This window comes from Fulmarus glacialis, unplaced genomic scaffold (genome assembly GCF_000690835.1).
Source record: "Fulmarus glacialis isolate BGI_N327 unplaced genomic scaffold, ASM69083v1 scaffold31070, whole genome shotgun sequence".
In the NCBI taxonomy this organism is placed as follows: Eukaryota; Metazoa; Chordata; class Aves; order Procellariiformes; family Procellariidae; genus Fulmarus; species Fulmarus glacialis.
Window position 1 is genome coordinate 8,830 of NW_009186289.1, and position 16,358 is coordinate 25,187.

The 16,358-nt window shown below is 48.3% G+C and overlaps 1 protein-coding gene across 1 annotated transcript in view; it reads right to left on the reverse strand.

Moving 5' to 3' along the window:
* Positions 1-16,358, reverse strand: part of ASCC1 (activating signal cointegrator 1 complex subunit 1) — a 36,993-nt gene that overhangs the window by 6,061 nt on the left and 14,574 nt on the right. The window contains exons 7-9 of the mRNA XM_009587491.1: positions 15,832-15,951; positions 11,939-12,063; positions 9,986-10,065 (exon numbers count right to left, since the gene is read on the reverse strand). Coding sequence (XP_009585786.1) covers positions 9,986-10,065; positions 11,939-12,063; positions 15,832-15,951 — 325 coding nt within the window. The remainder of the gene's footprint in view (positions 1-9,985; positions 10,066-11,938; positions 12,064-15,831; positions 15,952-16,358) is intronic.

Here is a 16,358-nt window from a genome sequence, read left to right on the forward strand (position 1 = left end):
CACGCTGAGGACAGGACGCCAACAATCCCTTCTCCTCTGTTTTGCCCAGGTTGAAGGTGTTTATCCACCAAAAGATCCCTTCCAGGAAGGCATGTGAACAGGCTGAGCACCACTCGTCTCTGCCTCCATGGGAGAATATGTGCAGGAGGATCACTTTTGATAGGCAACCCACCGCTATGGCCATGCAAGATCGTGCTGGGAATCAGGGTCCAGCAGCAGACAGCAGCGCGGAGAGAGCTCAAACCAGGAGATTAAACTCAAGCTTCAGAGGAGCCGCAGGCTTTACAGCTTCATCTGCTCTGCACGCAGTGACAACAGTCACCAGCTCGCCCGGCGGCAGCCGCGCTACCCGCTGCGTGTCCTGATCGGGAGCAGCGGTGAATGAAGAAACAAACTCAGAAAGCCGGGAGGGACGGGAGGTTGCTTTCTGTGGGAAATCAGCATGCTACGGTGCCATTATCCCCTTCGGGGAAGGGAAGAAGCAAACAAAATCCCAGGCATCCGCTGACAAGCATGGAGAAAAATTAAGCGGCGTTTATGAAGAGGTGCCTCAACATGGAGCAATGAACCTGTTTGTTTTCAGACTCTCTGCATCCTCCCCTGGAAATTCCTGGCAGTACTCGCAGCAGAGCATGACCCCAACACCCCAAACCCTTCTTGCACTATCTTACACTACAAGGGAGGGGAGGGACCCAGACAGGACAGACCACGAGCTGTGACTTGCCCAAATAAACATCAGGCTATTTTTCCATCTCATAAGGGATGATACATTTGAATTAATGCTCTATAACAGCTTGGGACAGAAAACACTGCAGAAGAGCAGAGAACAATCGCTCTTCCAAATCATCTGGCTAAAGCACAACTGCGGTACCCATGCCAGCTGCAGCAGGGAAGGCACCAACTCTTCAGCAAACTGCTGTGTTACAGAGCTGATACCAGCATTAAGCAAAAAGGATTGATTGAGGAAAAGTTACTGATGGCAAGAAACATGGATGGATTAAAAATTTAAAAAAAAAAAAAAAATGTGAAAATAACACTTAGAAACACTGATGGACTCTAGGAGGAGTCCACTGAACTCCAGCAAACTCTATTCATCCGAGCTCTTCTGATTATCCTCCTTTGCTGCAGGAACCACAGCCTCCAATCCTGCTTTTGGGATGCCACCTACCAGCTTAATGCGCCTCACTCCTGCGACCTCCCACGCAGACCTGTCAGGGCCTCTCAGGTCTGAGCAGCACCTCTGTCGCTCCTCGGCAGGCTGACTCGTGAACACAGTTCAGTGACGGAAAGCTGTTGGTAAAAGAGGGACCTCAAGGGCCAGCCTGCCTGTGCCCCGTTTCGGCTTTGCGGATTTATGCTACAATCCTCCCTTTTAACCACCCCGATGGTCTACAGAAGGCTGTCACCTCCACAGCAAGAAAGGGCAGAAGCTGCCCCAATTCCCAGGCTGCAGTACGTGCTGGCAGAGCTCCTTCTTCCTCGTCCTGAGAAACACACCAAAACCCTTTCCATTTGCAACCTAAACTCGCCCAAACTACGACAGACAAACCCCAAACCAAATCCCCTGTGGCTCCCAGAAGATGAGACACAACCAGGCAACGTGTCAAGATCTGGGGAGTTTGTTCAATTAATAGATTTTTTTTTTTCTTCTGTTTTCAACTTTCAAAATATGTTTTCTGAAACTGTTTGGTGCCAAAAAAGAAATATCTGATTCCTGTATTATTCACTCTGGACACCACTCCGCCAATGATTATCTGTCAGAGGTTTAGTTGTGTTTGGAAGTTTGCCAGCAATAATGCACAAAAAGTGTAGGAAAAGCAGGTAGACAGGCACTCATCCAGAGAGGCGGCTCTTCCCCGGTTCCCCCCCTCCTCTCCAACTGCTTCCTTTTCACGGCTTTTTAAAGGACCGCTGGCCAGGCATCCAACACCTTCCATTACTGCACAGGTGTTACAGGATTAAGACATCGAGCAGAGTGGCAAGGCAAGGGTGGAAGCCAGGGCTAGGAAGGGCAGAGAGGGGAGGCAGGCGTCACCTGGGCCATCACCACGAGCACGCTGCCTGCGCCAAGGCCTCTAAGCGTCAGCCACAGAGCCCGGCGGGCATACGCGGATGGTTTGTTTTGTGCTGCAAGTGTGCAGCTGGCTCTGGAGTGTCTCTCCATCACCAATATAGCACTGAGTTCTTCCACCCAGATAACGTGAGGAAGAAGCCCTTCCCCTCTCGTTTTCTTTCAACCTCTGGCAGGTTTTAAAAGGTGGCAGCAGAGGCCCTTTCACCTCATTTCCCTTAGGAAGAATAAAGCATGCAGACTTCAGGAGGGAGAAAATCTGGCCATTAAAGTCTCAGCGGCTTATCTTTTGGGAGCGCAGCTGATCTGTATCATAAGCAAAGCACTAACTCCTTTATCGTTTGCTTTCAGCTTGCTACTACTCAAGTCATTTATATCTGCAAGCTTCGCCATGAACAACCAAGACCTGAAATTACAAACAAGTGAGCATCTTGGGTTAGCACAAGCCTAACACGGGATGCAAGTTGGGGGTATCTCCTCAGGACACAGGAAAAAAAGCCCATCCAATTAAATCAAACCTTTCCGGTGCCGTCCCTTGGAAAGCAATAACGATATAACCATCTCTATTTGGAAGAGTACCACCAATATAAGAGCAAGAAGCATGTATGGAGTTCAGGGAGAACGATCCTAGGTGTATAGGATGGGAGAGTTCTTTTTTTTATTTTACTGAGCCAAAGTAAATGCCACATAAATGCCAAGAAGCTTTTGGTATGTTCACAAATGCCATCTCATGGGTGTTTCGCATATATTTCACACAGCAATATCATAAAGCGACAGGCTGAAGAAAGGACCAAAAGAGGTCATCGGCTCCACCTTCCCCAAGGCAGGAGGAGCTCATTGCTAGCAGATCCTGGACTACCGTCTCCACTCCCTCCAAAGAACCAAGATCCCCATTTCTGCTGTTCCTCTAGGGCAGTGCTTCGTTAACCTTCCCGTTACAAAGATCTTCCTAATACCTACTTTGAACCTCTTGCTGCAATTTAAGCCCATTATTTCTCGCCCTACCATCAGAGCATGGAGGATAGAGTATCCGCTACTGGCAAAAGCTTTCACATGCTTAAAGCGTTTTTCCTATGTGTTTTCCTCCTCCTTAATCAGCCTCAAAACAACTCTAAGTCTTTCAGTCTCAGCTCGCAGACATTTTCTAGCCCTCTGATTATCTTACTGTTGCCTTCTGGGCTCTTTGAACCCATCCATGGTGCCCAAAACCGGACAAGTACTTCAGCTGGGGGTTGAGTGCTAAGCACAGTCAGAGGTTTACTTTACAGACATTTGCCTCTTTCTTTTATTTCCACAGACCCACTCAGCTAGCTTGCGCTCTGGAGCAGTCCCCCATAACCCAAACCCTGGTCTGTGGGGCTGGTATTGAGGCAGTTCTCTGTCCTGTACCGATGCCACCGCTCCCTCCTGGATCTGCCCTTGTTCACAGCAGCCCATTTGTTTCTGCCCGATTTCTCAAGATCATTTGGAGCTCTGTTCCCTCCTACTAACGTGTGCAATTTTCCTGCCTCTCCCCAGCTGGGTTTCATCTGCAGACCTAAGAGAAGCATGCTTCATACCGTCCCTAACACCCTCCTGACCTCCACGGGTGGGAAGGGTACGAGGTTTCCAGCTGAGCTCTGTGAACATGGAAGCAGCCGATCCTTCTCCTCTGCTGCCATGCAAAACCTCAGCTCTTCATAAAACTGGAGCAAAGCCACCTCAGCTGCCAGAGGGTGATGCAGCAGTGGGGAGGGTGACATTCAGCAATGGTCTAAATTAATCTGTCAGGCCTGATTTCTTGCAAATAAAACTATTTGGGGCCAGATGTAGGCCTTTGTTCAGCTGAGATCCTCTCCCTCCAGGGCCCCCCCTCCTTCACAAGCCAAATCTAAAGATGCTCCTGCTGCTGCCATACTGCAAAACCTTTGCTTTAGCTCAGGGTTTTGGGTCCGTTCCCCCCTTCGCCACAAATCCATGAAAATTCATGCGCTTGAGGAAATCAAACCCTAGTTGCTATGGTGAAAGGCATTCTGCAAACTAAAAAACAAATACAAGTGGGACATTTGGAGGTTACCGGATTTTTGCACATCTTTCAGACAAGAATAAAAAAAACCTCCAGCAAATTAAAGGCTCTGCTAACTTCCCAGACCCTGCTACGCCTCAAACATGAGGGATTTACAGTACAACTTGTTTAAGGAAATGAATAATCAAGCACTGCGTTTCTTTAAAGAAGCCTCATCCCCGTGGCTCCTAGCACTGCCTATTATAGCAAAGGCAGCAACAGTTTTTAAGAGCTGGGCTTCGGCTTTGCTGCAGAGATGCCAGGAGGCTTGAGATGCATCCGGGAATACCAGGACAAGGAGCTCCCATCAATGTAACCCGCTTGCTATGCTCACCAAACCACTAAGAGGAGGAGCCCACCTACGGAGCCAGTAAATTAATTCGGACAGACCTGGGAAATTATCCGGCAGAAGGGTCACAGCACCTTTGGGATGATCTGCCTACTTTTGCTAATCAATGTGTTCTTCCTTTTTTTTTCCACTTAACGTGCTGGGTCCCTGTCTTCCATTAAGGCGCTGCTGTAATTCAACCCCTGCCAGCTCCACCGAGAAAAATTGTCCTCTTAAGATCAAAGAGGTGACGCTGTCTTGGCTGGCTGGTGGCAGAACAGCGGTCTTGCGGAAATGAGGAGGCGGGATGCCCACCGGGTGGGAGGCAGAGGCACCCACAGCACCTCCAAAACAGCCGAAATGCTGGGCCGGAGGGGACTGCGGCGGTGCCAGGGGGGCACAGAGCAGCACACTGCTTTGCTCTCCTATGGCAACTGCAGGCAGCCCTGCCCGAAAGCGGCAAAGAGATTCAGAAACTTTATAACCCTCTCAGCAAGTCCTCCCTCTTGCAGCACTCACGGTTCCTGCTAAAATTAAGTCAGAGAGGCACTGAGCACCTCTGAAAAAAAAGAGGCTTCTTCCCGTTACGGTAAGGTCACCAAACGGATCTCTGTCACATGCGGGCAAGTTAGCACAAACCTTCCGCACTTCCTGCACTGCGTTCTCCTCAGTGCGGCGTCTCAGCCCTCTCTCAATACCTCCAACGCCGCCTCATCGCTCTGCTCCAAGGCACAAACACTCCAACAAAGATATTTTCCCTCTATTGTCTAGTCTGATTTTTCAAATGCCACTTCAGATTCCCGTTTCACCGAATGCAAATACTGTGAATAAGCCTTTTTTTTTCTGAAGAATATCATTCGTAGGAAAGCATTTTCATGGCAACCCCAATTTAATCTCCTTTTTTCCAAAGATCATACAAATGTTGATCTCCAGTCTCATCCACTCAACTGCCACATCCTCCCAACTCACTGTTGCTCTAATTGCGCACTGCTGAGCCCCCTCGATCGTTTCAGTATCCCTCAATAACGGCAGGATCAGAACTGAAGGCAAAAATCCTCTCCTCTGCAAAGCAGCATTACAGTCTTTCATTTCTGCTTTTGATTCTTCTGTAAAACCGAAGCGAGGAAAGCACTGGCTTATTTCTGATACAGTGATGTTGCACCACAATCTCTTATTCAGTCTGTTCTCACCCCAGTGGATTTTTGTTTGGTATTTTTAACTCTAAACTTTCCAAGCAGCCACCTCCCTTTAGGTACTTGTTCCAGTTGCCAGTCCTACTTTGGATATATACCTTTATCACCTCACTGAGGATAACAAGATATTCTTACCCTTTCCGAACACTGGGCCAGTCTTGATCTCACCTAACACAGGTTCTTTGGCTCTTTGATTTCACCTCAGCTTAAAAAGACACCAGGAAAAGACTATCTCCTTAAATTCACTAATAAAAGTTACACAGAAAAGGCCTGGGCTCCAATGGCTGCAGAACATGAGAAGCACTCCTCATCTGCAAGCGGAGTTGGTAATGGTGGGTCTACACAGGGGCAGATATTAACTTGTTTAGCGCTTGGTGGGTTTGGGGTATTTTGAGGCATTAGGGAGTTTATCCAGGACAAGATTTTTCTTTTTCATTGTATGTCTTTACATGGCACTGCATCAAATGTCTTAAACTGAACTACTGTACGCCACAGCCACTGCGCTATTCTCACCCAGCAAGATAAAAATGCTAGCAGAGAATCCTACCAGATTTGTTTGCTATGATCAGCTCTCCACTAGCCCTGGTATATCAGTCAGTAAATGCACTTTCCCCCTGCTCCACGTGAAAGCAGATACGGTCCCATAATTTAATACCCTGTATGCAGGCTTCAAAAGAGAAGGAGCTTTGTCCGACCTAGAAGCCCTGCCCCAGAGCAGTTCTGCAGCCCGGACGCTCTGCTCCTGCTGCTGGACCAGGGCACGGCAGCATGTGTCACTGCATCAACTGATCCAGTTCCCAGTCTTGCATCCCAGCTTAACGTCTCCCCTAATGCCCTAAGACATAAGATATGCAGCTTTCCACTGTTGTACCTCAGTAGCTGTTCCCTCAATATTTAATCTTGTAAGCTGTTAATGCACAGATCTGTGCCAAGCGGCAGGGTTCATCTTTTTCTGCACTCAAAATTTGCTTCCCTCTTGTTTGAATGTAGCAAAGGCCGCCCTTTTACTCCTCAGACCTCAAATCAAAAATCATTCCGTTTTAACCCAGTGAGAGTCCAGGTGGTTTTCTTCCTACTGTAAGCCTTTTTTTCCTTTAAAAGTATAATAGAAAATTTTGGCCAGGTGCATTTCTTTGCATTTTTATTTATTCACCACAGCCTTAGTTTTTTCACTAAGTGAAATAAATAAAAGCCCAGAGGCAGCCAAGCCTCGTCTCCGGAGATGCAGGCAGCTGCCCCAGCTGCCTCTATGCCAGGGCTGTGCCGCTTGGCCAGCTGCAATGCAGGGCACGCAGCCACCACCTGGGAGGACGCAGAGGGAGGCAAGGCAGAGGGGCTGCCAAACAGCATCTCCCTGAAGCCCGCCCGGCCGGCCCTTCTCTCACGGGGAAGGAGCTGCGGCTGTCTTTCAGCTGTGAATTGCTGCCCCTTCTCTCCACTCTCCAAGAGACGATCCACTTGGTTCCTGACCGGAGCAAGAGTTCGGTATGTGACTCAGATGTTCAAAGGAGTCGATCAGCTAGCCACTAGCCACATATTGCTCCATGTGAAGCAGTTCATAAAGCATCCCCAGCTTCTTGGGGCTAGATTAGACAAGCACAAAGCTAAAGCGTTTAGCACTTTTGTGGGAGACACAAATCACTCAGCTGTTGGGGCACACACTCCCTTGAGCTTTCAGCTAGGCCAGTGAGCCTTTTTCATGGGTATTCTTCAAGACAGAAGTAATTTAAACTCCCAAACACAACTCATCCTACAGGATCTATTTTCTGAGCAGTGTGGGAAGGTACCGGCCTGCACAACCATTTATTAGCACAAATAGGAGTGTATGTTTAACTCTGCGGAATGGGTAGAACAAAGGATTATTAAATAAAATTCCGATTAGTTCTGCTGAAAGCAAAATACCAGCTGGAGCCTGGGGTAACGCAGGCATGCTATCAGCAAACATGTGCTGCCAGCGCATCTGCACACGCACACACCAGCTCTGACCACGGGGGAGCCTCAGACGGGAACAGCAGAAGCGAGGCGTCCCCATCGTGCTCCGTGCTCTGATAGCTCAGGTCCTGCCCTCCGCTAGGCAAAGCCTTTGGCCCGACAGCGCCGGTCGTAGCTGCATTATGGGAATCAGAGCGACAAAACCCAAGTTTTCCGACTTGATGCCCTCCTACCAGTAGCCGGGCTTTGTTGGCTTTCCAGGTGGGAACACTGCCACTCAACACAGCTATCGCAGAGTCCCACTGCTTGGAAACACGTGCACGGCACATCGCTCTACCTACAAGGGGACGGTGCCCGCAAGCCAGCCTGCCTAACTGCAGCCATATTCATTAACAGCCTGTCGTTTAGATCCTATTGCAAAAGTTAATGAAGCCACTTTGCGAGAGGGCAGCCTCCCTGAGCAGAAGATAAATAATGTATATAAAAGGGGGCTGGGAGGGAACTGGCGCATCCTTGCAAGGTCATGCTAGAATGCATCAGTGGCTGGCTGAGGCTGGGCTCCTCTGGTAAGAAGCCTGGAGCTATTTATGACTCATGTAATTAATTAATGCCAACGGGCGTTCTGCTGCAGGCACGTGGGAGACCAAAGGGAAATACGAAGCGAGCAGGTTAGGAAATGTAGTGGAGGTGGGGGAGAAGGATGACATTTCTTGCGGTAAGACATGCTTTGAAGTAATTATCAACAGTCCAAACAGCCAGCAGCAATTTTGGCTACAACAGTACAAAATCAATTAGGAGCTTTAAAAACGCATCGGCTCATGTTTCAGAGAGCAGCAAGAATAAGAAGTAGCCATCTGAGGTAGGGCAGTTGCATTTCTAAGCGCCACACACCACCAGACCCCCAGATCCTCAGACCCCACAGTGCAGCCCAGAAATGGTGTGACCAGTAGAGGGAGCATCGTTAATGCCTTCCAAATCGTAAATGTTTTTGGATGAGGAGCATTAAGGAAGACTGACGGTTTGATTTTACATCTCTCTAAAGTCTGAGGACAAGTTTAACAGATTCAAGAGAAAGAAGCAAAGGGCAAAGTGAAATGTGGGCGTATGCTTTGCAAGCTGAGTCCCTGCAGGCACTCAGGGCTCCCGACATATACCTCCTTCCCTTTCTGGAGCCCAGCTCTCAGACACTGGGAGCTAACCAAAACTCACGGATCACATTAAGAAAGGGACCGAGCCTGTGGCTTTCCTGCTTCAGTTTGCAATACTGCAGTCTCACACCAAACACTCAACATGTGGCGATGCTGAGTCACAACACCACGCTTGCACAGACCATTTGAGGACAATGAGAGCTTAACCTAATTTTGTCCCTTTGTTTGTCCTCTGCGCAGAGGGGATCAATCAGTTCCACTCCCTGCCTTCAGATCCCCATGCATCCAGTGCCTAATACATTATACAGCAAAACTGTAAACACACATAAAACGCACCCTTTCCCTCCTGTGGGGACCTAAAGTCCTTCTGGGCTGTTCAACTCCCACCCCGCCTGCATCCTCCCTCACATCTCTTTGTTGCCAGAATATCTTCTATCAGTTCCCAAATGTATTCAGGCATTGTCCCGTCTCCCTCTTATCATAGCTGCCTGCAACAAATCCCCTCACACAATGAGGATTGCAGATTTGCTTACAACCCAGTGTTTTTTTCCATTTCTGCTTCTCTGTGCCTATCTTTTCTCTCTGGACACTTGCAGGGGCCAAGCACCACAGCACCAGTCTGACACTGCCATCTGGATGAGCAGCAGAGGCTGCCTGCCGTCTCAACCCTGGCAGGCAAAGCCTGGGAGGCTGCAGGATGCTCCCCTTTGAGCCTTACCCACCTCCACAGTCTGGGGGATCTTGCTTCCTACCCTCTGATCGCTGCCAAAGCCCTCAGATCTTGGCTGGTGGGACTCGCTACCGCTATCTGCTATTTTTCTGGAGCAAAACCATGCAAATCAATAGCAAGGATTAAAAAAAAAAAAGAAGAAAAGAGTAAGTGAAATGGCAGTCAGTTTTAGTTTCATAAATATATATGAGTGAGTAGAACAAGAGTAACAAAGTACTCCTTTCTGGTGGGCTGAGAATCGACACGAGCCCGAGTCTCCAGGGTAAAACACGAGCGAAGTAAACGACAACACGAACACCCACTTAGCATTCGTGCTACATACTCCTGATCTGAGCCTCACCAGCTTTAAGAACGCTTCTGTTAAATACTGTAATGCTCCCAATTACGAGTGATCTGGATTGTTTATTTTCTAAACAGATTTCCCACCCCAGGAGATCCCATAAGCCTAAGACAAAAGCAGTCTTGAAGAGGTGTTTCAACCTCTTTTGGCTATACAATATCCACAGCTGGCTCGATTTCCCTAACTGTTTCATACTGACCTTGAGGATATTTCGGCCATTAAACGACTCCCGTTCCTTGAAAGATGATTTACCAGTCATTGTATTGTTTCTCTCTTCAGCTGTAAAGAGAAAAGCCACCCACCAGAATGAGCTTCAGATGGGAGAACTGTCTGTGCTGTACTTCACCCCCCACTCTCTCCCTCCCCAAAGTCAGCTGCCAGCTAACATACCATCTTTGCCCAGTTCTTAGTGCAAAAACACTTCCACTTTGGTTTTAAACAGAACAAGGCTGAATACAGAGGAACTGGTGCCTTTACCGGGATCACCTACGTTACCTGGAGGAAAAACCCTAAATCATAGCTACTGCTAGGGCAATTCTGTAGGGCTGATGGCTCAGTGCAACACACCTGCTTCTCTCTGGCTGATTTTAATCCCACATCCTGCCAGGGTTAGAGTCAGCACTGCGAGCGCTTGCGTCGCCTGGAACAGCACCAAACACCAGACTGAGCATGCGAACACAATGCCAGGCACGATCCGGACAGCACCTATACAAACCTCTGCTGCCTGCTCCGGGAAGCACATACATGTGGTGTGTATGCTTCTGCGGGGTGGGCACGCAGCCACACACGCAGACATTAAGAATAGCAACCTAGGCCTATAGCAACTGCCAAATGCCTACGTCTCATATCCATTTCCCCAGAACATGCCTGGATTTTTATATAACCCCTAAGTATGTGATCTGTTCTTTCCACAAGACCTCTGCCTCACTCAGTGAATATATTCAATATTTCTTTTTCGTCTCCAGCATTAACTATGAAGTCCCACTCACACCTAGCGCGCTATTCAAATCCTGTATTGAATATAAAGCGACTTCTATGGCTATCTGTGTAATGCGCTCATCGTGCCTGAATGCCTCACGTGCTTCATGGGGTTGTTCAGAATATAGACTCATAATGCCAGACGCAGCTGCCCGTGTGCCTCCCCTAACAGAGAGCCGCATCAGCACTTTGGGCTTACATTTTCACCAGTTTTCAGGGCTCAATTTGAGAGAGCTACGCCCCATCTTTTCAGGGTTTCTACCGCCTGAGTTTGCTTGTCTGACTTCAGTAGCAGTCATCCCCAAAGTCTGCTGCTGGGTGCACAGAAAACTGTAACACAAACCATCTGCTGTTATCACCGTCCGTACAGAGACTCACAGAGTCACTGGAGAATACTCGACATAACCTGTCAGCATTGCAGAGAGGCCACTACGGCAGAGAAAGCTACAAAAAGCTTTAGTGCAATGCTGTTAAGGCTTGCAAACTACACACCAGTGCCAGAGCACATGCATGTTTGCACATGGAGAACAAGGCTGTAATAAACTGCCCCTCCCTAAATGCAATGCATCTAAGGCTGCTTTATAAAGTAGTGCGATAAGAACGATGCTGCAGACTGCTAGAGCAGGCAATCTTTTGGCAGAGACGGCAGACACTATACACTCAATAACAGCTCATATTCAGCCTCATAGCCCTCTGAATCTGATTTAATGAGAATGACACTGGAACGACGTTCCTAAACCAATGGGCAATCTTTAACTTGACCAAAGAGGATCACGTTTTCACCTTCTTTAAAGGTCAGCACAGCACATGGAGTTGTTACTGAATTTCAATCCAATGTTGGGGCACAGAGAGCCCAAGGTATTTGAATGCATTCCTCTCTGGCCCCGATCTTATGAGTGCTACTGGGCGATAGTGTTTCTGAAGCTATGACAAAGAATCTTAGAAAAGATCCAGAAAGTGCTCAAAGCATGCCTGCCTCCTCCAGCTCTGCCGATTGCTTTTTCATTTCCTTCTGGGTTTTATTTAGTGACATCCCCCCACAACCTTGTAGGTATTTTTGAGATTAAGAAAAATCACAAAATTTTAAAAAAGAAACATAAAAGCCAACAAAAGCATTTCCCATTCAGAGGTACTACTTTAAATGCATTTATCAGTAAGGATGAAGGATACGCACCACTTGGATCTTTCCTGAAGACAGTGTTCATGACTGTAGCATGCAGTTTCACTCTATCCCATTCTTTAAGCATCAGGCCAGAGGCCACAAACCTTTCCACCAGTTGATCAGCCATCACCTGCAACCTGAGAAGGCAAAACCAGAAAGTACAGAGCAGTGTAAACCAAGGAGAAACCCCCGCATCGTCAGTTTTTTGCTTTTCAGCCAGGGAGGGCAGCATGTGTGAAATGAAGTCTCTGCACGCACACGGGGAAAGGGAGCTAGTCTCTGATGGAAAGTGAACAGAGCCATCAGGATTCAGCTCTAATGCAAAAAGTTCTGGCTGTTTCGCAAAGCTCCCTCGGTGACCACTTCTGTTGCAAACATTCCACGAAGAAGGGCAGATTTAGCATAGCAGAGAGCTTGTTCGCAGTGGCAGATGTTATTGGGACTTGAAGAATGCAGCTTTCTACTGCCAGGAATCACAATGTGACTCTCCTTACAAATGCTAAAATCTGCAGACCCCCAGGGGGGGCTTAGGCACCTTGATTCCTGGAGGACCTGCTCTGCTCAGGGACTGCGACCTGTACAGTGCACCAGGCCAGATCTCGGACCCTCTCTGTCCCAAATAAGCAACCCAGTCACTGGGCTTAATTTCTGGAAGAGCCCAGAACGTGCTGACAAAGGGGACAAACCCAGACAGTGCATCCTGGTGAATGCTCCAGCTTTGGAGCTACTGAGCAAACAGAATCAAAGGACTTATTGCCACCTTCTTGTCTGGACTCGGTCGGGGATGAAAGCGGCCATGGCTGCCGGGATCTGCGGGCAGACCTGTCCTAGGACAGGCAGCAGGAGCAGGCAAGTGATCAGAGCAATGTGCTCACATATCCTATGTCTAAAGAGCTAAAGGAACTTCCAGGCCACTGCTGTCCCCCACAAAATTTCTGCAGTACCTGAGCCTTACCAAAAGCAGCAAGGATGAGCTAGAACAAGAGCTTCCCATCCCCGAAAACACAGCGAGAGAGTATTACTCTGCGCAGAAGAATTTGGGCTTCTCTCACCATGTCCAAGGGATTAGACAGCTCTCTGCTCCACCAGGTCCCACCACTTTGGCGTCTCAGCTGCAGCGGCAGAGGCAGAGCGTGGCCTCTCTGAGGCTGGCCCCCAGAGCCCGGGGCTGCCACGCTCCGGATGCCAGCTTCTACCCCACCGCCGGTTTTGTACTGCCCCTCACGGGCTGCCAGCCCCCATGTGACGATTTTAAGACTCTCAAACTACCAATTGTCATGGTTTTCTACCACTTTCTGGCTTTACATCAGTGATTTTTAAAATTAGCAATGACAAAGATTAAATGAATATCATTACAGACAATACTAAAACAAATTAACAGAGAATAGCTCAAGTGAAAATGGTGCTTTATTACATTATAAAGTTAATCAAGGAAATAAAACAAATTAGAATGAATTATAATGGAAATTATTTGCCATGTGGGAAGCATCAGACCATGATCCCTCTCTCAGTCTGAGCCATTACATGTGCAGAAGGGCTTGCCAACCCCTAATTCTGTCTGCAGTTATGCAAGCTACATCAGGGTAAATCAAATCTCCTGCTTTATAGCTTAAGCTGATCAAGATCATCCAAAGATCAGGAAGGAACTCCACCCCTCAGCCATGCCATGAACTACACAGAGCTAGCAAGATGTCTTGCATGAGACAGGAAGGCACACACCTCTCTTAAATGCGGGCCGCAGCAGTCTGATCCAGCACAGCAAACCACGTGGCTGCCGCTCTCCTCTAGTATTGGCCTTGCAGCTGAGAAACTCTGCTTTTTACCCGCTTTCCCCATTTCCCTGAGCAAAGCACAGCAGGCTTTACCAGGCAAGAGGTGCATGGAGCTGCTCAGCAGTGACCTGTCTAGCAGACCAGAAAACGAAGCAGAGATTTCTGGAGGGATCACCATTTGTCTCCTCTTTATAATCACCATTTATCTAACACCGTGTCTCCTGAAATCTCAAAGGAAGCAAAAGAAGCTTTCACGGCTCTCCATCAACACAAAAATATCTTCTTTCCCCTCTGCAAAGCTGAATGTTTTCTGGGTGCTTGCTAACAGTTAAGGAACTATATTAGGGGCAAAGTGCCAGCTGAATTAATTTGCAGGTGAGGGCAGGACCGGCCTGGGCCAAGGATAAAAGCTTAAAATCGCTTGGCCCTCTCTGAGCACGCTGCCATGCAAAAAGCAAAAAAGGTGTTGCGGAAGAGAAGTCTGGCAGCCTCCAGGTGCCATGCAAAGCACAAGATCTGGGTTTGGTCAAAACCTCAGCTAATAGAGCTCTGTGAAGGACAGAAGAGATATCAGCCCTTTCTCGGGGGGTCATTTTCAGTTTCAAGGCAGGGTGGATTTGAAGACCTCATTTCTCTCCCCTGCCAGAATCAGCTCTGCCACCCCTAATGCACACCAGCATTTTCTGCTAGCGTTATGGCTAAGTGGGTTCTCAGCAGAACGGATACGGCTGGCATCTGAAGCAGACCACAGTGCTAGCACCAACAATTCAAGCTGTCTCCAGACGCAGGCAGACATCGCTGCCTCACTTTAGGCCCTACTTAAGCTCTACAGGATTTCTCTCCCAGCTCCTCAGGTCGCAGACTTATTTTCAGACGCAAGCAGACTTGCAAGCACTGCACCTCGGAGATGATCCAGAGCTCGGTGACTCAGGAGAAAAGAGGCCCATACATCTCACCTCTTTCAGGGTAGGACAGACTTCAAAGTGGAAGAGCCGAGAAGAGGAAAAGATTTCAATTCCTATTGCCTCCCAGCACTTCTTACATTTTCATTTTCCCACCCATTTCCTTATCCCACTTCCGATCTCTTACTTCAACACAGCCTCCAAAGTGCGGTTTTAAGCAGGGGGCCCCCCTTGTCTCCTCAGCCCTAAGGGAAAGGAGATGCCAGAACATGTTCTTTCTTCCCTGAGCCAGTCCCTGCTCAGAGCCTCCCTCCTCCAGCTGCACTGCTCCGTGCTCCCCTGCTAGCTCCTGCTGTCCTCTAGCAACGGGAACAGATACAAAAGGGCAGCACTGTCAGAAAAAGAGAAGGATAAGGCTCAGGGAGAGAAGACTAAAGCTCTTTTGGCTACTCCCCTACCCCCTTCCGCACCCGTCTCACAACCTGCAGCACAGAGTACAACAGCTCTTATGTTTCCCCAGTCTTCCAGAAAGCGCTAAGAGAAAAGACGGTGCTACCACTGGTGACCTACTTGTCAAAAACGAGATGGAGGAAGGTTGTCCGGTCACCGCCACATCCCAGGTAGCACTGTTTGTATAGCTGAAGCTATCAGACACACTGGCGAACAGCACAAACACAGGCACTGCCACCAACCAGGCTTCGAGATTTCACACCAGCAGCTCAGAAGACAGACATTTCACACCCAGCGCCTGTTCCAGGCTGCTTACAGACACAAAAACCAACTCTGCTACCAAGCTGTGCTTTTCTGAGGACCTTCTGGTGTAACTGGGGTTTAAGAATAATTAAGTGCTGCAGAATATGCCAGGCTGTCCAGATTAATCTGGATTGCAGGTTGAGAACTAGACAGCAGAGGCCAAGTTGTCCTGCCTTCTAAGTCGTCTCAGGAGTATCTCCTTGGCCATCTTATCACTGCGCGAGCCACGACACCATTATTCAGTCTGACAGACTGCTACAGAAACAAATGACATCTTTCAGCTGCAACACCAGTGACTGATTTAAAGAGCAAACTGCCTTAACCGGTTTAGGAAGCAAGAATGATTTCATCTTCCTGACTGCTGGCCCAAGGACTGCTAGCAATACCCACCAGCTTCAGATGGCAGAGGGTTTCTCTGGCACACCGCTACTGCTGCCGTGGCGAGGAGGAATGAAAGAAAGGAGCATGGGGAACTCACCTGTCCGAGCCATCCTTCATGTGGACTTTGGCATAAAGGACGTCTGTCATGGCAGGGTCATCGTTCATGTACTCCACTCCTGCCACCTCCACGGTCAGGGGCTTGCCTCCAGCAATTTGGCTAAAATGTAAGAAATCCCTTATTGTTAAAAAGCAAAACATCACACCTGCTTTTGAAATACAACGCATAGTACTCCTCATGCACACACTAAATATTTGGTTTTACTAAGGGGATGACAGAAAATACATTTTTAAACTTTGAGGTTAAGCGGGACTTAAATGCTATACAGACCATATGGGGCAGTGAACTCCACTGAGTTGTTCTTTTCTTTCCCGTATCTTTCAGGTTGTTTGCACTGAAAAAACTCCCCTTTGCACAAAAAAAGGCTCCCTCATTTCTAAAGCTCAAAAGGCTACAGCTGCTATTGTCTCATCATCTCAAGAAATACTTAAAAACATTTAAACTCATACATTCAGTGGTTTAGACACACACTAAGTCAACTTGTCAGTGTTCACAGGCCATCTCAA